The 20331-nt window shown below is 45.4% G+C and overlaps 1 protein-coding gene and 1 long non-coding RNA gene across 10 annotated transcripts in view; one reads left to right on the forward strand and one right to left on the reverse strand.

The window, feature by feature from the left end:
* RAPGEF4 (Rap guanine nucleotide exchange factor 4) overlaps positions 1-11479 on the forward strand; it is a 291519-nt gene extending 280040 nt beyond the window's left edge. For all 9 annotated transcript variants that reach the window (XM_084799441.1, XM_084799442.1, XM_084799444.1 and 6 more), the window contains 2 exons: positions 7338-7392; positions 10225-11479. In XM_084799441.1, the coding sequence (XP_084655567.1) occupies positions 7338-7392; positions 10225-10352 (183 nt within the window). In that variant the 3' untranslated portion in view covers positions 10353-11479. The remainder of the gene's footprint in view (positions 1-7337; positions 7393-10224) is intronic.
* Positions 11480-13948: 2469 nt separating this feature from the next.
* On the reverse strand, positions 13949-20029 carry LOC311607040. Its single transcript, XR_014782514.1, has 3 exons — positions 19809-20029; positions 17765-17928; positions 13949-14602 (listed from the first exon to the last, which is right to left on the reverse strand). It is a non-coding gene; the product is annotated as an uncharacterized lncRNA (long non-coding RNA).
* Between the last annotated feature and the right edge of the window lie 302 nt (positions 20030-20331).

Consider the following 20331-nt stretch of genomic DNA (forward strand, 5'->3'; position numbering starts at 1 on the left):
TTTGCACTTTGAAGTCTTAAGTGAGCATGGAAACCCCGCTCTGAGAACAGTCAAGGTTCCTGGCTTCAGCTCTCATGCCATTTCATGTGGTCTATGATGACACCATCACATCCACATTTTAGCTGTGAAGAGGGGAAAGGGTGCATGAAGGGACGCTTTTGCCCTGAAGGGCAGGAAGGAAGCTGGACGTGTCGCGTCCATCACCTTTTAGTGGCTAGATATTTAATCACATGGAAAGTAGGCTAAAAAATATAAGCACTCATTTGGGGTATCAGAGTGCCTCATCAAAAATTAAAGGTTCTGTAGCTGTGCACAGGGGGGAGGAGAACGACTTTGGGGAAGTGTTCTTAGTCCACTACGCCAGCAGCTTTCTAAATATTACCAGACAGTCTTCAGAAATGCCCTTCCACAGGTTAGATGTTCCGAGAACGTGAAATAGAATTTCAGATAGATTTGATTGGCTTTCCAGATCGGATTGATCATATGGCATTATCAATCTACATTGATTGATCCGTGTTGGCAAGCTTTCTAGCGCTCTCTCCTGTCAACCAGCCCCACCCTTCTTCTAGGCACCACCACTGTCACCTTTTTCCACATCCACCCCTATGTGAAACCATTTACTGACTGGTGCAGTATCTTTGATGAGTGTGTGCTTATATACTGTTTCCTCAGAATTCCCCCTCCCCTATGAGAGAGCTGCATCTTCTTTTCTAGATTCCTGTCAGTCATCCATCAGCAAGGACCAGGTGTGAACGGAGTTGGCAGTCTGCGTGGGTAGACCTGCTGGGCTCTGTCCCCAGTGGGAGAGCCTGTCAGGAGCAGAAGTCACCAGGGCAGCCAGGGACACCAAACGCCTTTCTGTGGTGCTGGCCTCACACGGGCACAGTGAGCCAGCATGCCAACCCTGCTTTTTGTTTTGTTTTTATTTTGAGTGTCTTCACCCTTGAGGTACGAAATGAGGATTAGAGAATTTGTTGCAGATTGGTTTTCAGGATTTGTGAGTATGAACAAAAGAGACCTCACACTCTGATCCTTATGCAAAAAAAATTTTTTTTCAGGCATTCTTTCTTTTTTGGGAAACATAAAGGGGTATTCAAAAAATGTTTGAATAAGGCCCTTTATAGCTTTCTATGGCATGTATGAATATTTATAACACTCAGAAGGTAGACCAGCAACGGATTAAAGGATAACCTGCTGGCCGGCTGCCACCATCCGAGGCTGCAGAAAGCGTGCTGCTGTACCACAAGGCTGGCTCTATGTCAGACATACCCATATTTAGGTATATTTATTTAAGAATAAGATTTTGAAGTAGTCACTTTTTTTTTCTGGGACGTGAAGCATAGGGAAAGTTCTAGACTTCTGGAAACATGAACAGAAGCTTAGTGAGGAAGAGAAACGTTTTGAATCCTTTCAGTTTGGCTTCTCTAGCCATACCATTATATAATTTGCAACAATGTGGCTTCTAATGCCAGTAATATTCTTTTTTTTTTTTTAAGATTTATTTATTACATATACAATGTTCTGCCTGCATGTACACCTGCACACCAGAAGAGGGCAACAGATCTCATTATAGATGGTTGTGAGCCACCATGTGGTTGCTGGGAATTGAACTCAGGACCTCTGGAAGAGCAACCAGTGCTCTTAACCTCTGAGCCATCTCTCCAGCCCACCAGTAATATTCTAAAAGAAGAGTGTGGAACACTAGTTTTGTTACCTGGATCTATGGGAAAAAGAACCTTTAGGTTATGTGTGTGTGTGTGTGTGTGTGTGTGTGTGTGTGTGTGTGTATTTTTTTTCAAACCTGTCTGGTCCCCAGGACCTTTACAATCCAAAGGAAAGCTATAGGAATGCAGTTGGGACTTATACTTTATTTAGACTTCACAGACCAAGACAAATGCAGATTTTTTTTCCCCAAAGAGCAGGCTTCAAAGCCACAGAACATATGAGAGTGCCAAGGCAAAGGATCTCACTAGGACATTAAAAGATGCCTACTGAGTGTGGTCCTGGTCCTTTAGAGTACACACTGTTGTAAAGATAAGACATAAACAGAGGGAATATTAAAAATTAACAAAAAGTTATTACAACAGAGGTCACGAGAGTAGTAAAAGACATGCACCAAAGAAGCCTCCTGGGTAAGAAGCTCCTGTGGCCGTGTCAGCAGCAGACAAAGCCACACTTTATACAGTCTCCCAGGAAGATCCAGCCATGCTGCGCTAAGGACCCTTTAAGCTTCGTCTCGGACTTCAGCTGTCTATGTAGCTGCCTTTCTTCCTTCCCGTGCCAGCCGTGGGCCCTTTGTTCTAGCTGCCACCTTTCCCCGAAAGTGGTGTGTCCCCAGTGTCCGTGTCTCTGGCCCCCTTTCGTGGTTCAGGCTGTAGCTTATGCCCGTTCTCTGCGTGAGCACCCTGACTCCCCGTCTGGCATTGCTCACTCACATCGAGCACTCTGAATAGTGGCCCAGCCTTGAGAATGGCTCTTATGATCCAAGATCGCCATCTTTGCCTTCCCTCATCTGTCCTCCACACTAGAAGGTGAGGGCCTTAGACCAGGGATCTTTTCTGTGATGTCCACTGATGTTTCACAAACATCATCCATAAATGGGTCTATATAGTCTAACTGTCAAGTAGAAGAGTTAAACCAGTGATAGTCCAGTGCTGGCCTTGATAAGGAAAGGCATTTTGAAAAGCATTGTGTGATATCCAAAAGCATTTTTTATTTGTTAGGAATCGAATTAACGCGGGTACCCCCATGGCATCTTAGGCAAAACTGAGATTTGTTCCCTTAGTTGTCTGTTCCTGAATGGGCATGACTCTTTCCCTTCCCCACCTCATGGTCCTCTGTCCTGCAGTGTCCCTTCCAGGCTACCTCAGTATGTGTGAGGTGCTCACAGTACTGCATGTATGCCTGCACTGTGATGTCCCATGACCGTCCTATGTGCAATAGACTGTGAGTGTTATGTATCTTAGATACGTATGTCTGTCTGTCACAAAGCCTTTGGATAAGAAAGAGCCACGGATGGGGACCAAGGTCAGGCTTCTTCGGGACCGCTTACTGTGCACAGCCAGCAGTTGCTATCAAGGGCATAATTTTTGGAGAAGAGACTATATAATGGGGAAAAAAATTCTTGTCCTGAAAGTCTGAACAAAAAATGTTACCCTTTGTAAATGGGGTTTTATGCGTGCAAAACATAGAGGATAGCTAGAGGGCCTATGCTGGGCAAGCACACACACACACACACACACACACACACACACACACACAGAGAGAGAGAGAGAGAGAGAGAGAGAGAGAGAGAGAGAGAGAGAGAGAGAGAGAGAGAGAGCTCAGAAAACAAGAGCGACAGCTGCTGTGAATGCAGCCCATGTCCACCATCCGGGCACTGGAGGGTCACAAGTTTAGGGCCAGCAAGATTTTACTTGAAAGTCAAAATAAAAAGAATAAGAAAGATCAAGATCTTAGAGGTCAACAGAAGAAGAGGCAAAGCACTTCATAGCACTTAATAGTGAGTCCCAGGAGCTGCTTGCTCCTCAGGGTGCTCCTAGCTGAGGAGCCAAGTGGCCTAAGCCCAGCGCAGCTGACTGGTGGTGTCTGAGCCTGTACCAGTGTCAGGTGGCCTTGCCTGAGAGGCCTGCTAGTCTGAACTTGAACATTAGACACATGAGCCTGTACCACCTCAGGAACGCAGGCAAGCAGCTTGGGCAGGGCTAAGAGTCAGTAGGAAGGCTGCAAAGCATAAAAGCCCAGCAGAAAGCCCCAGGTCCACATGGGTCTGAAAATGGAAATGAGAAAACCTGACTGGGCGAGCCTGCTTCTCAAAGGCTGCCCCATAGGCCGGTAAATGGGTGCGGCTGAGGCCTTGGACAAGACACCTCCTACCTCCCTGTATCCAAGGATAATGATCTGCCGCAGAGCTTGAGGGACATTTGTATCTGCCTTGTCACCTCCGAGGTGAAGTGCAGGCACAGTTGGTCTCCATGTGGCTGACACAGGGCCCCAAGAGGGACATGTGTTTCTGAGTCTCCTTCAGTTAGAAAGAGAAATCTTTTGTGGGCTTTCTGCAAGTGCTCATCTTAAGAAGAGTTCCTCCGCCTCAGCTGGGTCCATCTCTCAGCCCCCACAGGTGCAGACAAGACACTAAGTATGCAAACCAGCCTCAAAGGCCTGCACTTAGAGCTAGTCCCACAAAAGAATCATTTCAGGTGTGACAAGGGATTTCAGTCTGTCCACCCCACCAACCTGGAGCACCTCCTGAGGGTGTGTGTTCTCCTCACACCCACCTCAAATTGCCAATAGCTTTTGTAATGAGCCAGTTGCTAATAGGAGTCTTTATCCTCCGCTTTGGGGGGGGGGTGTGGGGGGGAAGAGGTGAGACTTGTGCTCTGGAGTAATCGAGCAGGTCGCCTCTGGCCTGGCATTACAGTGAGTTGCCTGGCAGGCTCCAGGCAGGCCAACCTGCTCTGGCAAGACCTCTGAGCCCAGGGTGTAATCCATTTGCTCCTTCCTTATTATAGCAGTTGGCTAATGAAACCCGTGTCTCTTTAACTTTAGTTTCGGCCAACCTCAGCTAAGCACAAGAACGGATAACCTTGTCTGACACCAAAGATGACACACGGGGCAGAGCCTTTGGAACGCAAAAGACAGAAAGACTAACTGGATATGTTTTAGTGGAGATAAATGTAAAAATCTTCCACCCCGATCCTCAAAATCACCTGGACATTTGCAGAGCGGAGAGCTGTGGTCCGGACAGCGTCCCAGTGAGCCAGGTTAATTCTCTGAAGTGCAGCAGATGTCAGTTACATAAGTTTATCCACATTGTGACTTAGATGTAGATCAAGGAGGGGAGCAAAGTGATTTCTCTGCACTCTAAGATGTCACTGTAGAAACTGGCTAGAAGAAACCAAATCCCCCCGTAAGAAAATGCTGAATAAACCGGGGCGGGAGGGGGGGGTGTTTAGGTTGAGTCAGGGAAGACCCAAGGTGGGAGCTCTGTGTGTCTGAGAAACCAACCTAACATATTTGTTAAGGTTTAAGAGCTCACTGGGTGAAAAGTAAAGGGAGAAATACTTTGACTCCAAACATCAACACGATTCTAAGGCAGAAATGCTTACGAATGAAAAGGCTGACTTTCGAGCTGGTGTGTTCCTACTGCTGGGTGCAGCCAAGCACTGGGAAGCCATGGCTTATATGCAGGCTATACAGAAGGTGTTGTGCACCGCTGGGTGTCTCAGCAGCATATTAGATATTGCATGTGTCGGAGCAAAACAGCTTGTAGCTGAAATATCATGCTAGCCCCACTTCCTTTTTTTTTTTTTTTTGGCCCCCTTGAAATCATCCTCTAAGCTAACCCTGGCCAGCAATGCTACTGGGTTTCACTGTCATCGCCGAGTTCACACCATTAAACATTATTGTCTGGACCTCACAAAGGGAAAGAATGGACCTCCTTATAAAGCCCGATTTGGATTTTGAAGTTAAGCTGAAGTTATCTTGGCAATACAATTAAAAGGATACGTCAAAATTAAAACCATTGTTAAAATTAATCAAAGATTTAGAAAGGTAAAATGAACTTCGGGGCTAGAAATTACGGATTTGAACAATTGTTCTCACATTTTAAACTACATAATGAGCTAAAAATTATGAAGCCTCAGAGGATAGCTATAAAGAGTAGTCTAAAACTAAAGTCAGAGTGAAATGTTTTATCTTTCAAAACTAAAAAGCAGAACAATTACTCCCTACAAAATGGTATAGAAAGAGGTTTCTGACCCCTGCTAATTGTTTTATTATTCTTCAGAGGGGCATACTGGCAGCATTTCATGGGGGTTTCGGTAATTACACTCCATTCAATATCTGAAGAATTACAATAATTCTACATGGAATATACTTGTGCCCTTCCGATGCAAAGCCTTTACAGGAGTGAAAAAACAGCTTAAAGTAAATTAGCAGGCACATTATCATAGTTACTGTTTATTCTGGGGCTCCATATATCAGAGGCTAATTATACATTGTATGCTACGTTTTCTTGGAGGTATTTGCAGTTTATTTCTCATGCTGATCAACAGCCGTGCTGGTTTTTAGGACCCTTTATCAAAGTAAAGTTCAAACAACTTTTCCGATTTCCTCTTCGTGTGTGAGAAAGCATCCTGTGCAGAAATGCGCCATTTCCACTTGCCAGAAGCTTCCAAGCGGAAGCATCCTGTTTCACAGTGTGAAGCTCACGTATATACATTTTTAAGGCCTAGGCTCTTCTTGTTAGCTTACTGGCCATTCCACTGGCCTGCCCCCAGGGACCTAGAAATCACTTACAAGGTGCACCAGGGGTGCCTCGGATAAAAGGGACCCTCACAGGGAACCCAGCTCTATCTTAGGTCTCCCCTCTGTTCTCTGTGCCAGCCCTGGGCCCTGTCTCTGCTCTCTCTCTCTCTGTCCTCATGGCTTTGGTCCCCATCTGTCTGCCTGTCTAGTCATGTGTCTGCCTCTATCTTTTCCCCAGGTCCTCACTCCTTCCCACTCCCTGATAAACCCCTTTCATACCAGATCTGATCCATGGAGTAGTTTTTCAGAGGCGCACCAAGTCAAGGGCCCACCAAAGTCACCCCCTCTACGCATTATATTTCATAACACTTCTATCATTTTGTTTTTACATGACAACCTTTTCTCCCAGTCATTTTTTTTTAATGCCTTGGTAAAAACCAGGGGCCTATGAGATGAAAGTGGGTACATATAATAATGAGTTTACCCATTGAGTTTACCATCTACATAATTTTACTTTGTTGCTACCATTTTGATTTCCTAAACTGTTGCTATGGCAATGTTATAAATTAGGAGGTAAAAGTAAAGAAGGAAGGAAAACACAATTTGGATTGCAACAGATACTTTTGCTGCAACTAAGGAAGGTCAGGGAAGCATAGTGGGGCAGCAACAGTCATAAGGAAAATAATCCGACTTCCCACTCACAGCTGAGTCCTGCTAACTAGGAGACGCTTGAAAGCTAACCCTTCTTCAGATCCAAGACTGTTTCAAAGGACGGCGGAAACGGTTTCTCAGCATTAAAGCAGAGTGCCAGAGATGCAGGCACACAGCGAGACAAAGAGCTGTGTCATGAAGTCATGAGTGTTCGTTACCTGCAAATGCTTTGTGCTGGATGCCTCGTTAACGTCACTGTGCAGGTTATCCATCAATCAGCTGCCCTCACACTGTCAGCATTCCAGAACATGCTGTTTCCTGTGCTACTGAGTCTCACTGGAATAAATAATGTTTTCCCTCCTTTGGGGAGTATATACTAAACTGATTTGCTTTTCCCTTCCTTTTTTTTTTTTTTTTTATTTTTTTATTCCTTACAGCGCATGATAGCAAACACTGCCAGAACAGTGCGGTACTACAGGAGCCAGCCCTTCAGTAAGTTTCAAGTTATCGCTGCATGCTCTCGTGGACATGGTGGTGGTTAAGACCTTTTTAATGAGTCTTCCAACGCACTCTAGGAAGCTGGACAACGTTTGACTGTGTCGAATGCAGTTTGGACCATGAAACCCATGTGTGCCTTGGGTTTAAGAGTGTTGTTTTGCTGCCGTAAGGCTAAAATATATTTACGTTGCTGTAACACTAGAAAATAAGGATCAGAATCTTATTTTAATGAGTGAATGAGAGGGAAATTCATTCGCTCGTCCCAGTGTAGCTAGAACAGGTAGGCTGCAAAGGCCCACATGAGCCCGCCTCTAAACTGCTTTCGGTGCGACTCCCAGCTCGGCGCTGAGAAACCCAGGAGCCCTTGGTGAATCAGCACTATCATTTATATACTGGAAAGATAGTATTTATTGTCTCTTGAGAATGCATTAATGTCTACAGCACACTTGCAAACTGTCCCATGGCAGAATTATACATAAGATTTCTAGTGTTCCCAAGTGCTCTTTTAAGTGTTGGGTGTGTGTCATAAACACCCAACCTTTTTATGGTTTCCATAAGTATGAAATATTACTAATAACAAGCGAGCACTTTAAACTGTTGGGAGTTAAGTTTCTCATCACACCAGCTGGCCATGTTAGGTCAGTGCTCCTGTTTCCTGACCTAGGATTTGGGATAAGGACCAGAGCTTTGCTCCTCCCATCTGGTCTAGGAGAGAGCAGGTGAGCCCTTCGAAGTTTTGTGCTAATCTCACTATGTGAGTCATTCGAGAGAACCGGCACATGAACTCAACATGGTCAGATGGCAGAGATGTGGCAACAGCCTACCTCACCACCCTCCGCAGTAGAGACTGACAGTTCTTGTTTTAATAATCACAGTGGTATGCTCTTTGTAGTGGAAGCCTGGCCCCAAGCCAGAGCTTGCTAACGTGGAAGGCCAGAGCTACTTACTGTTCTTTTTTTTTTTTTTAATGTTCAGGAGGCAAAAAAAAAAAAAAAAAAAAAAACCAATTAGAGAAAATAATCTTGACTTAGGGATCGAGAGGAGCTTTAAAAGTTCATTCAAACAACTGTGTCCTCTCACTTCTAAAAATGAGAAGTCTTGCACGTCACCTACCCTTCCTATATGGATTCTGCCAGAAGCCAAGCATCTCATATCTCTTCCTATAGTAATTTACTATGCGTGCAAAAGACATGGCTGTAAATCATCTGAGAAAGAGGAGGAACAGTGCTAGTTACAACAGGCTTCATCATGCAGAATCCGTGGTCCTTCAGCGGATTCCAAGACATTCTCAGAATTACACGCAGAACTCCTGTGTGCTGGAAAGGCCTTAGAGCCTTGAGAAGGGTTCTCTGGGCCTTCCAGAACCAAACTGGAGCCATAATAGCATCAGCTTTGTTCCTCCAGCCTCTTTGGCGGTAAATTCTACATCCTTCCATGTCTTTGAGAGAAGTGAGGGGATTTTTTTTTTTAATTTCTACTGCATTTGTTGAACTTATCAGCAACTGCTGGTAAACAACAGCTGCTCGACTCTGAAGTCAACAATCTATAGATAAAGTTATAGGAATAGATTCATAAACATTGTGGGGCTATGTACAATGTAATTATAGTATATTGTAGATGCAGAGTACCCTGCCAGTGGGAAGCGGAGGAAATTAAGCACAATACGTTCTGTGGTTCGCTGTGTTATTATTTGTGTGTGATAATTATACTGATGAGTTCTCTTCTCACAGTGAGCAGGGGCCTTTGTAGCTTGTCTCTGCTTTCTGGGTTCTGACCTGCTTCGTTTCCCTCTGGCCCCTTATGCAGATGTGGAGTAGAGTAGTGGTCAGGAGGGCAGAACTCTGGTCCAGATCCCAGCTTGGCCCCTCCTGTGCACTACTAGAGAAGAGAGGCAGCCCTGGGATGATGGTCCATGACTGCAGCAGAGGTTTGGGTTGAATAAGCATCACCTTCTTATTTCTTTGAAAAATCCTCATTTAAATTTTGGGACAAACAGAACCTAGGGGGCAATGTGGCCATTCTGGACACAGAGTGTGTTCAGGAGCTAGGTAGCCAGTTCCTGGGGTACTGGGTTCCCAGTTTCTCACTCGGCTATTGGCGGTGGCCTCCCTTGTTCTTACCTGCAGTGTGTGCAGGAGCTGTGTGCATTAGATTTTCTTGAAGTCTTGGTTTGAATTAAAATCCATTTGCCTTTTGGATAGCCCAGGTACTCCCATCCATAGATCAAAATAAAACAGTTGGTGGACTTTCAGGGCAAGTCATATCAGAGAAGAAAAGTTTACTAGGAGTCCTCAATTAGCCAGAAGGTAGCCTTGCCCCCAGTTGGGGCTGTGCCTAGGGGCATAGAGTTGGAGCGCTGCTGTGTATATGTGCAAGCAAAGGGGGCCCGGCAGGCCAGGTGTTGAGTGCTTCTGTGAGTTCTAATGAAACTGTGTCTTTGACATTAGTCCTCATCTGGATCAAAAGAGGTGGAGACAGAGTGTGAGACGCAGAGGTGGGCTGGGAACGGAAAACAATTTTCATCTGTCACCAGGGCCATCAGACAGCTGTTTCCCTTTTTATTTGGTGCCTTTTTCGCCCCCAGTGTGCAATGCAAAGGAAAATGATCAAAAGAGATGATTCCAGGGAAGAAAGGAAAATTGGAGGGTAGAAGGGAGTAGATGGACCAACCAAGTAGAAATATTCCAGTGAGTGTGGTGTGTGGAAAGGTCTTGACGGGACGCAGGGACTCTCTGATAAATGTAATAAGCCAGTGGGGAAAATAAAGCCGCATTTTCCATGCAGATATTATGCAATGCCAACTCTGCCTGCTATTCTTTCTAACAGATCCGGATGCCGCTCAAGCTAATAAGAACCATCAGGATGTCCGGAGTTATGTACGGCAATTAAATGTGATTGACAACCAGAGAACTTTATCACAGATGTCACACAGATTAGAGCCTCGCAGGCCATAGACATCTGAAGTGCCCAGAGTGATGCTTTGTCTCCCGTCCACGATCTTTCAAAAGATGCTGTGTTTGCTACTACTGACTGTGTTGCCACTAGAGAATTCTCCAGAATAAGCAGAGACACATCCTAAGCCTCTCCGTCACCGCCCAACACCCCCTCCCCCTTAGGGCCACATCCAGCTTTCCAACCACACCAGAAAAGAAGACGTGATTTGACTTGCATAGCACTGACACACTGTAGCTTAGGAATCATCCCTTGCTGTCATGCTCCCTCATTTCCGGCATGCCACCGTCGGGCTCACATGAAGAAATAACCTTGGCGAGGGCGACATCAGGCCCATGACATCCCTTCCCAGGCTGTTTGCAGCATGAGACTGTGCCATGAATGGGTTTGACTTGGATGCATCGGTGATGATATAATTGAAAGATTTATTTATTTAGCACCTTGATTTGGGGCATGGGGGTCTGGGAAGGTGTTAAGGAAAGCATACAAGTCTAAATTATAGGACGTATTCCTCCACCGTCATAATCTTACCTCTGAAGGAATAGAACCTCACCACACTATGAAACATTATGGCTATTTGGTCTGTAATTTCTAAATGATCTCTAGAATAATATGTTTACATTGTAACTTTTAAAAACTTACAAATCAGGATTACATACCTAGGAATTCCACTAAGAAACACCAAGGTTCTTAATATTGCCAGAGCTAAGATAGAAAATAACATTTCAGAAGAGCACAATAGGCACAAAACATTTTTTCAAAATTGAAATATTTTCCTGGGCATTAAAAAAAACCTTTCCTCTACAAATTTGTTGTTACTGATGGGGAAAAAACATATTTTCTGGACTTAAATCTTATTACAAAAATGTTAATTTTCAGGATTGTTTTGCACTTTCAGATATATTGTAAATAGGTCATGCAATCAATAGTACAGAGTTATTTATTTGCTACATAATATACATTGTGCCAAATAATTCCTTTTTATTTATTTTACTCAGTATGAAATTTTGGAGTACATTTTTTTCTGTTTTCACAATTAGGCTACATTTAATGTGTAAGAATTGTATGTACATATCTCTTCTGTAAATAGCAGCCAGTATCTTCATTAAATATACTTGACAAGAAATAATTGTATTGTCAGTTTCTTTGATACAGAAAGTCTTAACTTTCAGTGTGATGGGTGCTGGATTTTTTTTTTAAAAATCACTTATTGATTTTATGTGTGTGTGCTGGGGACTGAACCCAGGGCCTCATGAATGCCAAGCACACATTGAACCTGGAGCTGCAACCCCACCTGCATTTAAGTTTGTCTGTCTGTCTGTCTGTCTGTCTGTCTGTCTGCTTATTTTGACTTGTTTTTCAATTGAAATAAGTTCATGTACTAATCCTAAGTTTCACCCTCTCAGAGTAATCTAGTGAGGTTTAATATATTCACGGTGCTGCGCGACCATTATCGCTGCCATCAGATCATCACGGTGGGGAAAGGCTAGTCATTAGTATTCGTGTCTCGTTCTCCTTCCAACCCCAGGCAACCCTGATCTCCGTCCTGGTGCTGGAGCTTGCTCTGAGCCTCCTATAATTGGAATCAGGCAACATACGCCTTTGGTGTCTGGCTCCTTTCATTTAACATAATGTCTTCATGAGTCTTCCGTGTTACTTCCTTCATCAGTACGCTCCTTTTTATGGCTGATCAATATGCACTTTATGGATATGCTAGATTCTGTTCATCACCTTTGACCATCAGGAAAGCTGTTAGTGTGAAGAGGCACCGGATCGCTGGATGTGGAACTGCGTGTATGGGGTGTCATGCTATCTCTCGTCATGAGGCTTTTAATAAATATTCAAGAAGGAGATATTTAAAATATAGACCTGTCCCCCTTTTTTGTAAGTCTGGTTTTTTTTCCCCCATAGGGTGTTCCCGGCTGTACTTGTTTTACAAATTCACATTATTTCTCCGTAAACAGAAATACAACCATGCAGGCAAAAAAACCCAAAGATACTGTCTTCAAATAAGTTTGGAGGCCACTGCATAGTAGATCCAGTTCTTACGAATGACTCCTGGGTCTCATTAATATATTAATGGCTCTGAGAGGTCTGATTAAATTCTGTTTAAATGTCCATAATTAAAGCCTACCTTGCCAAATGCTAAACCAGGTAAATGGCCTTTGTGTTTCTTTATATAATATTTCAGTGCCCTAAAGAACAGATGTGTTATTTATGCAATACTGACTTCTGCCCAGGAGTACACACATTTTAAGGCCTTGGATTTTCTACATGATAATGATTTTTTTTTAATCACAGAATAAAATTTCCTATATAGTCATGGTTGTTCAATGTTTTACTATATCATGGGCCTCACTTCGCTGCAAAGGTTTCACTCACTATTATGGATTTCTGGGTAATTTATAAAGATGATTGATAGAGGTGATTGTCCTTTCTTCCTTGCTTCAATCTTACTCTTCTTTCTTCCTGCACCTCCTAAAAGCTACTCTTCTGTGCTCACCAGCACCACTCCCCAATTCCACAGTGACTGACACACTATAACCTCATTTTAATTTACTTTCAACATTATTAAAAATTAATACATATTCTCCCATGTGGATTACCCTTGGTCTCCCAAATGAGGGTAACAATTTATATATAAAATAAAAATAAGAGACTTTAATTATGACTGGCTTTTATATCAATTCATTAAATTCCTTTATTCAAGATAGAAATGATGAGGTCAAAAAATTAGTGCTCTGAAAAGCGTAGAGTAGTAGCCAGGCAACCGTCCCTGAATCGGGAGATGCAGTTAATATTTTAAAACTTGCAAACAAGCCAAAAGAAAATGAGATGCCTACGGGGTCATAAGAGGGATAATGAGGTTTTGCTGAAAGATGTGGGGGGGAGGGGAAGAGAATGTTTTTCCCAAAAGCTCCAGTAGAAAATTATACATCTAAGTGTTTAACGTGACTGCACAGCAAGGTCACCCGGCACAGTGTCCAGTAGCTAAGCTTTCCCCAGCAGCATTTGAATGCCACGCAGGTTAAATACATTTCCCTCCTGGATTCAGTGGCATTTCCTCGCAAGCTATGAATGCTGATCAATGACTACCAGTGTGAGAAAATTAAAAGAAGTGTCACTCTGGTTTCAAATTGTGCTTCTGATAATAATAAAAATTCAGCATAGAGGAAGCCTGTGGTAAAATGAGCCCCTGCCTTGAATAGCTTTCCTTTTGTTGTCGATCTAAAATGCATTACGCGTCTTGCTTCTGAGTAATTTGAATCTGTCCTACATAGCACAGGGTAGTGTTGCACATGAGCAGGCCACAGCAGCCTTTACTTATAAATTGGAGAAAATCTTTAACTCAACTACCGGCGGTCATTTTTTTCCCTATTTGCTGGTTGGGTCATTGGCTCATTAGCAGGTAATGATCAGCATGTGCTAGAGGTTTAGTCCTGAGTGTCCTTGAAGTGCTTTTATGTTGAAGGCCTGTCCCGAGCCCATGATGATATTGGGAGATAGTGGGACCTTTAAGGGGTGGGGCTTATGGAAGGAAGTAAGGTCACTGGGAGCAAGGGTTGTTGGGATTCCAGCCTCTCTGCTTTCTCTTTGTTTCCTGATAATCTTGGTGCAAACAGCGTCCTCTACCATGTGCCCCAACAGGCCTTAGGGCAATGTGGCCAAAGGACTGTAGATTGGAACGGCTGACCATGGGCAAGCGTGTTGTGAGGATTCAAGACTGCGGCACAGCGCAGGAGTTCCTCTTCTCGTCGTGCTTACCATCCAGCGGGGGTAACAGAAGAAACTACCTACATAATCGGACAGACAAATAGAAAAACCCCTTCCAGGGAAGTCATATGGTGTGAGTGTGTAAGATGAAGATTTTAATTTCCTGAGGCGAGGAAATGGGGCCCCTGTGCAAGGGACAGTTGAGCTGAGCTCTGAAGGAAAGGAAGAGGAGAGTTTGTTCTAAGGAGGACATGATGCTGGCAGCCAGGGCCAGGATGCTCACGAGGCCCGTGGGAGAGACTGTTCGACGATGTGCTGGGGAGCTAAGAAAGACTCGCGACTTGCCGGCCCTCCAACTCCTGTCTTTTCTTCAAGAGTGGTGGGCAGACATGGAAGAACAGAGCTGAGCTTCTGCTGGTGAGCCCCTGGAGGGTAGAGGCATTGTTCTGATCTGTCACGGTACCCTGATTTGTGGAGAGCCCCATCCACCTTGCCTTCGTTCCTTTATTGTGCTCGCTGAGAGGAAGGGCAGAGGCAGCTGCAGAAAGCACGGACAAGAAAGGTCACGGGTGAGTCTACATTCCCACAGTCATGCGCCCTCCCTTCACCTAAACCTCTTGTGGGACATGATTCAACTTTATTGTACTAAAATACAAGAAACTAAAATTTAACCGTTTAAAAAAATCTCTTGTAAGTGAGCAGTTCAACGGGACCGTGCTATATGAATTCACCCTGGTACGACTCGAGCCATCTTGACTTGCGACTGCCATGGCCACAGCAGAGTAACCCTAGTCAGTTTTCTGCTCAGTCTCCCAGCAGACCATAATAAGCCAAAACAACTAGAGTGGCCAAGTGGGGTGGTGGTGGCGCACGCCTTTAGTCCCAGCACTCGGGAGGCAGAGGCAGGCAGATTGCTGTGAGTTCGAGGCCAGCCTGGTCTACAAAGTGAGTCCAGGACAGCCAAGGCTACACAGAGAGACCCTGTCTCGAAAAAACAAAAACAAAACAAAACAACCCCCAAAACAACAACAACAACAACAAAAAACCCACAAACAAACAAATGGACCCTAGAACCAGGAATGTGCTCGACTCTGATACAAGCTTAAGATAAACTAGATAGTCCACACTCTGGCTAGGGCTAAGTTGTTTTTGGCCTGATCAATGCATATGCTCTTCCTCTGACTGTAGCACCTTGCTGCTGCCTCCTCCGACCAGGCTTTGCTCAGTAAGTCCCCCCAGTAAAGTGTATCCTGTATAACACTAGGTCTTTCTTCCTCTCTCTTTGGTTCCGTGGCACCTTAGAGCTGGTTCTCACACACTGATGCCAAGTTATTCTAGAACAAGTACATGTATATGGTTGGGGACAGCTGTCACCACTGTCTATCTGACACCCTTTGGGCACCTAGACCGGCTCCATAAACCCTACATACAGTCAGTGCTACCTCCTCCTACAACTGTAGTAACAGCTGTTCCTCCTCAGCCTCTGGATGGGCCTATTCATGTGCTGCCCTTCCTTCTGTGTCTGAGTTGTTTTGTGTGGTTTAATGTATTTGAGGCTCATCCATTGTTGTATCATGTGTCAAAATGGAATCTTCTTCCCTCTTAAGGATGATTTTTTTTCCCCCTTGTGAGACAGGTCTCATGTATCGCAAGCTAACCTTAAACTCACCATGTAGCTGATAATGACCTTAAACTTTTGGTCCTCCTTCCTCTGCCTCTCCAGTGCTTGAGTTGTAGCTGTATGCTACCATATCCAGTTTATGCAGTGCTCAGGATTGGACCTCGGGCCTCACGCACGCTAGGGAGCTACATCCTCAGCCCAGGGCTAAATTAACACTCCATTTATGTGCATGTTAGGTTTTGTTAATTTATGCACCTAATGACAGACAATTGGCTTGTTTCTCCTCCCTTTTAGCTATTGTGAATAATACTAATTTATGAGCATAGGCCTACAAACGCCTGCTCAAGCTCTGGCTCTTTAACTCTAGAAGTGAGAGAGAGGCATATAGTAATTCTGTGTTTCATCGTCAAACAATGTTTTTATTTACTCTTTGAAATTTTCACATATTTACACAGTATATTTTGGAAAGCAGCTATACTCACCAAATTCTACCAAAGCATCGTGTTTGGGTTTTTTGTTTTGTTTTTTTTTGGACAATACTCACCCACCGTTGCCTCCTTCCAGCTCTGCTATTATTCCCCGCCCTCTCCTAATTTCTCGGCCTCTTTTTGTTGTTATTATTAACCACCCCTGAGTCCAATAAGTGTTGTCGATACGCATACAGGTGTGGGGTCATCTACTGGAGCATGGATAACTTCCCCGCACCCGCATCCCCCAAGTAGAGTGATTCTCCCTTCTCCACCGAGGGTGACATCTCTGGGGTCCCCTGCTGTGTTCTTGATGGAATTTTGACCAGCTAGACCTTGTGCAGTTCCTGGGTAGATAACCACGGGTGCTGTGCATGGATATGAGTAGTAGCCACACCCGGAGATCAGGAATCACAGCTCTTCTCCCCCATCCATCAGCTCTTACATTCTTTCCGCCCACTCTTCCACAATATACCCGGAGCCTTGAATGGAGCCAGTTAATACAGATGATTCACTCACAGCTGAGCGCTCAAAGCTACTACTACATGGCACCTTGACCAAATGAGTCTGCCTTAACTGCTACCCTGTTTACTCAATCTTTATGCGTCTGTGTAAGCACCCGTGTGCCTGCGAATGTTTGTGTATGCGTGCCACAGCACACGTGTGGATGTCAGAGGAAAACATCAAGTGTCAGCCCTCCCTCATCTCTCAGCTCGTTAGAGACAGTGTTTCTTATCTTACTGGCTGACCCACAAGCTTCCAAGGACCTCATGTCTCCCCTCCCATCTTGCCAGAGAAGAGCAGGGATTGTAGGTGTGTCCCTCTGCATTCATCTCTGGCGATCCCAGCTCGCCACGTTGCGAAGGGCTGCCACGCTTTTCTTCCACAGTGGCTGTGCCATCTTATGTGCCACAGTTGACATGCCCCACAATGACCTGTGTCATCATCTCCTCCTTTAGGATGAAGCTGCCAATGTGTCCCATGGCTACTGGGGAAGTGGTGCCTAGGGGACCTGTGACTCAGTACCTCGGTGCAGTCGTTTAGGAATGGCTTGGGTGTGTTCCCTGAGGATTCACACATTGGAAGCTCGCTTCGCAGTGTGGCAGTGTTGGGAAATGATAGAGCCAGTAGGAAGGTAACTGGATCTTTGGAGCGCGTAGTTCTCAGAGCCTGCTTAGTTCTTGTGACCTCGGGAGAGAGCCTGAGTTCCCTTTCTCTTTGGTTCCTGTCTTACCATGGGCTCTGTCCCTCTCACATCTGCTCTCGCCATGGTGCCATTCACCACGAGGCCCTTGCTAGAGGCGGAGTAGATGAGGGTCTAATCTTGGACTTTTAGCCTCCCAAATTATAAGCTAAATGAACCCCCTTTCTTCATATATCGCCCATCCTCACTAATCCTGTAAAATACCAGCAAAGAGTGGATTAACATAGCAGGTTTCCAAGCGTGGAGACAGGACTTCCTGGAAGGTGACCATAGCCCCAGGACCTTGATTCATCTAGATCGTCCTGTTGGTTGATGTACTAGTCCTGACACCAGAAGAAGGGAATGAAATGACTGCTCAGTGTTACCGCCCCTGAGAAAAGAAGGGTTTGCAGATATGAGAGTGCCTACCTTGTTTGTAGGCTCTATTGCATATGTTTGCCAAGCAGTTAGGGAAGGTCGGGGACATCATGTCCCAGGAAGCCAGAACTTGGCTCTTGGTGGCAACTCACAACAGAGTCAAAGCTTTGCCATGAAGCCCGAAGCACTGCAAGGTCCCAGCATTCCTCTACAGCCTTGGACAAGAGAAGAGGTGGGGGTTGGGGGGGCATAGGCTGGGACACAGAGAGCTGCCTGGTTCCACCCTAGTCCTGTCCTGCAGGTCTCTGGAAATCTCTCTTCCTAAGCAAGGAAGAATCAGGAACAGAGGGACAACGGAAGAGGAGGTCCAACACAAGAAAGTACCAAGAGCAAAGAATTCTCCAGGTCGGGCTTCTGCAGCATCTGTATCTAAAAGGAGACTGGATGATGCTCAACATCCCTCCTGCTGTTCCCTTGGCCAGGGGCAGCCTGTGGGACTTGGCAGATGCCTATCATAACTGATTGTTCCCAGCCAAGGTTGTGGTATTTTAGGGTAGGGGTACGTGTGACAATAGATCCGTCTTTGCAGCAGGGAGAAGTTCTCCAGGAAAGAAAGCACACCTTGGCATGGATTGGGGATGGATTCCGCAGTTCCTGAGATGCGGGACTTTAGAAGGATAAAGAAAGATGTGGCTCCGTGAAAAGAAACTTTACCAGTGAGTCCATCAGTTGGTCTGTATATTAGTCAGCATTCTCCTGAGAAACAGAAACAATGGAACAAGCCAGTTCTCTGTAATGCATTGCCTTCAAAGGAGAGGCATTATAAGAAATTAGCTCATGTAATTACAGAGGCCGGCAAGCATAGTCTGCACTGTGAGACAGTCAGCTTGAGACTCAGGAGGCCCAATGTGGGCCTAAATGCTATTCCAACCTGCAGTCCTGAAGGTGAAGAGCCGGAGTAGAACCAGATCTTGAGGATGAAAGCCCCTCATTCCTGCATGTTAACAGGCCAAGCTCAGGCTTAATGTGCCAATTAAAGAGGCCTGCAATGGTGAGAAGCAACTCACTGTGTGCACATCACTAAGAACAGCTAAAGGCATCCAGTGACTCTAAGTTGTCTTCCTGTGGTACCAGGACCTTTTGGTTTAAACAAAGGATGGACGTGGGCAAGAGGCAAGTCCTGGTCAAGGTATAGGCCTGTCAATCATTGTCACGGCTTGGGTCCTGCCAAGTGGTCTGATACGAGGCTATCGTCATTGCTGTTGTCACCTGAGGTGGCCAGTCTCATTCTGACACGGTGATCAGATGATCAGGGTGGAGCATTACTGTCATAGATAATGGTCCAAGTCTTCTGGGGCGGTGGAGGGGTTCTGTCTTGGGGCGGGGGGGCTTTGCTTTTCCTGGAATCTAAGGTGACTCATGGGGTTTAGGGCAATGACTTATCTCTGTACCTTCATCCTTGATGAGCTAAGGGTAACTGGAAGGCATTCCTTGCCTGATTGGGAAGCCTATGCCAAGTCCAGCCCAAAGTAAGGGACAGGAGGCAGAGTGTGTTGGCTAGTGTGCCTTCCTTCCTTCCTTCCTTCCTTCCTTCCTTCCTTCCTTCCTTCCTTCCTCTCTTTCTTTTCAGGCTAGAATCATCTGAGAATAGGGAACCTTAATCAGGGATTGACTTTATCAGATTGCTTGTAGGCAAGTCTGTGAGATGGAGTCTTGATTGATGTGGGAGATCCCAGCCCACTATGGGCAGTGCCACCCCGAGAAAGTGGTCCAGGGTTGTGTGAGAAAGCAAGCAGAGCATCCGTGAGAACTAACTAGTAAGCAGCCATTCTCCACCATCTCTGCTCTTCTTGCCCCCAGGTGCCTGCCTTGAATTCTTGTCCTGACTTCCCCCAGCGATGGCTTGGGGCCTGGGGCCTGGGTTTGTAAGCTGAATAAACTCTTTCCTCCCCAAATTGATTTTGGTCATAGTGATTATCACACACACACACACACACACACACACACACACACACACACACACACACACACACCCCTATAGAAAGCAAAGCAGGACACAAAGATGCCAGGCTTTCCTTGTGGTGCACTTTGTTACCTGTGGGGTCCAAGTGAGGAATTGATGCTTTGTGAGCCAATGCCACTTCTAAGGAGACCTGGTGGTACCCATGAAGTCTAGAGGTAGTCTGCTGGAGAGTTAGGTTCTTCTTGGGAGAAGCTGGTCATCTTCTTCTGTGCAGGAGCCTTCCACTGATTAGATGAGACCGGCTACATCAGACTGCCTCTGTCCTTCTAAAGTCAGCCTGCTTTACCCAGACGCCTCCAGTTTAAAGGTCAATCTTATTCCCCAAATACCCATTGAGTTGGCACATAAAAGTAAACATCACAGAGCAGAGCAAACCACTTCAAACGACGACTTTTAAAAACAACCATGGATAATGGGTCACCTGTTCTGCCAAGCCTCATCTCTGCCCGCATGATCTCTTCCACTCCAGTGGGCCTGTCTGGGCTTGGCTTAGCCACTTGTTGGCTGAGGAAATCTTACAGGAAGCAAGGAGGTAACCGAGGTCTCTGAAGGGCCCAGTTCAAAATGAGTGACCCACACAATACAGCACCAAGCT

This window comes from Acomys minous, assembly GCF_964271855.1.
Source record: "Acomys minous genome assembly, chromosome: 10".
NCBI lineage: Eukaryota > Metazoa > Chordata > Mammalia > Rodentia > Muridae > Acomys > Acomys minous.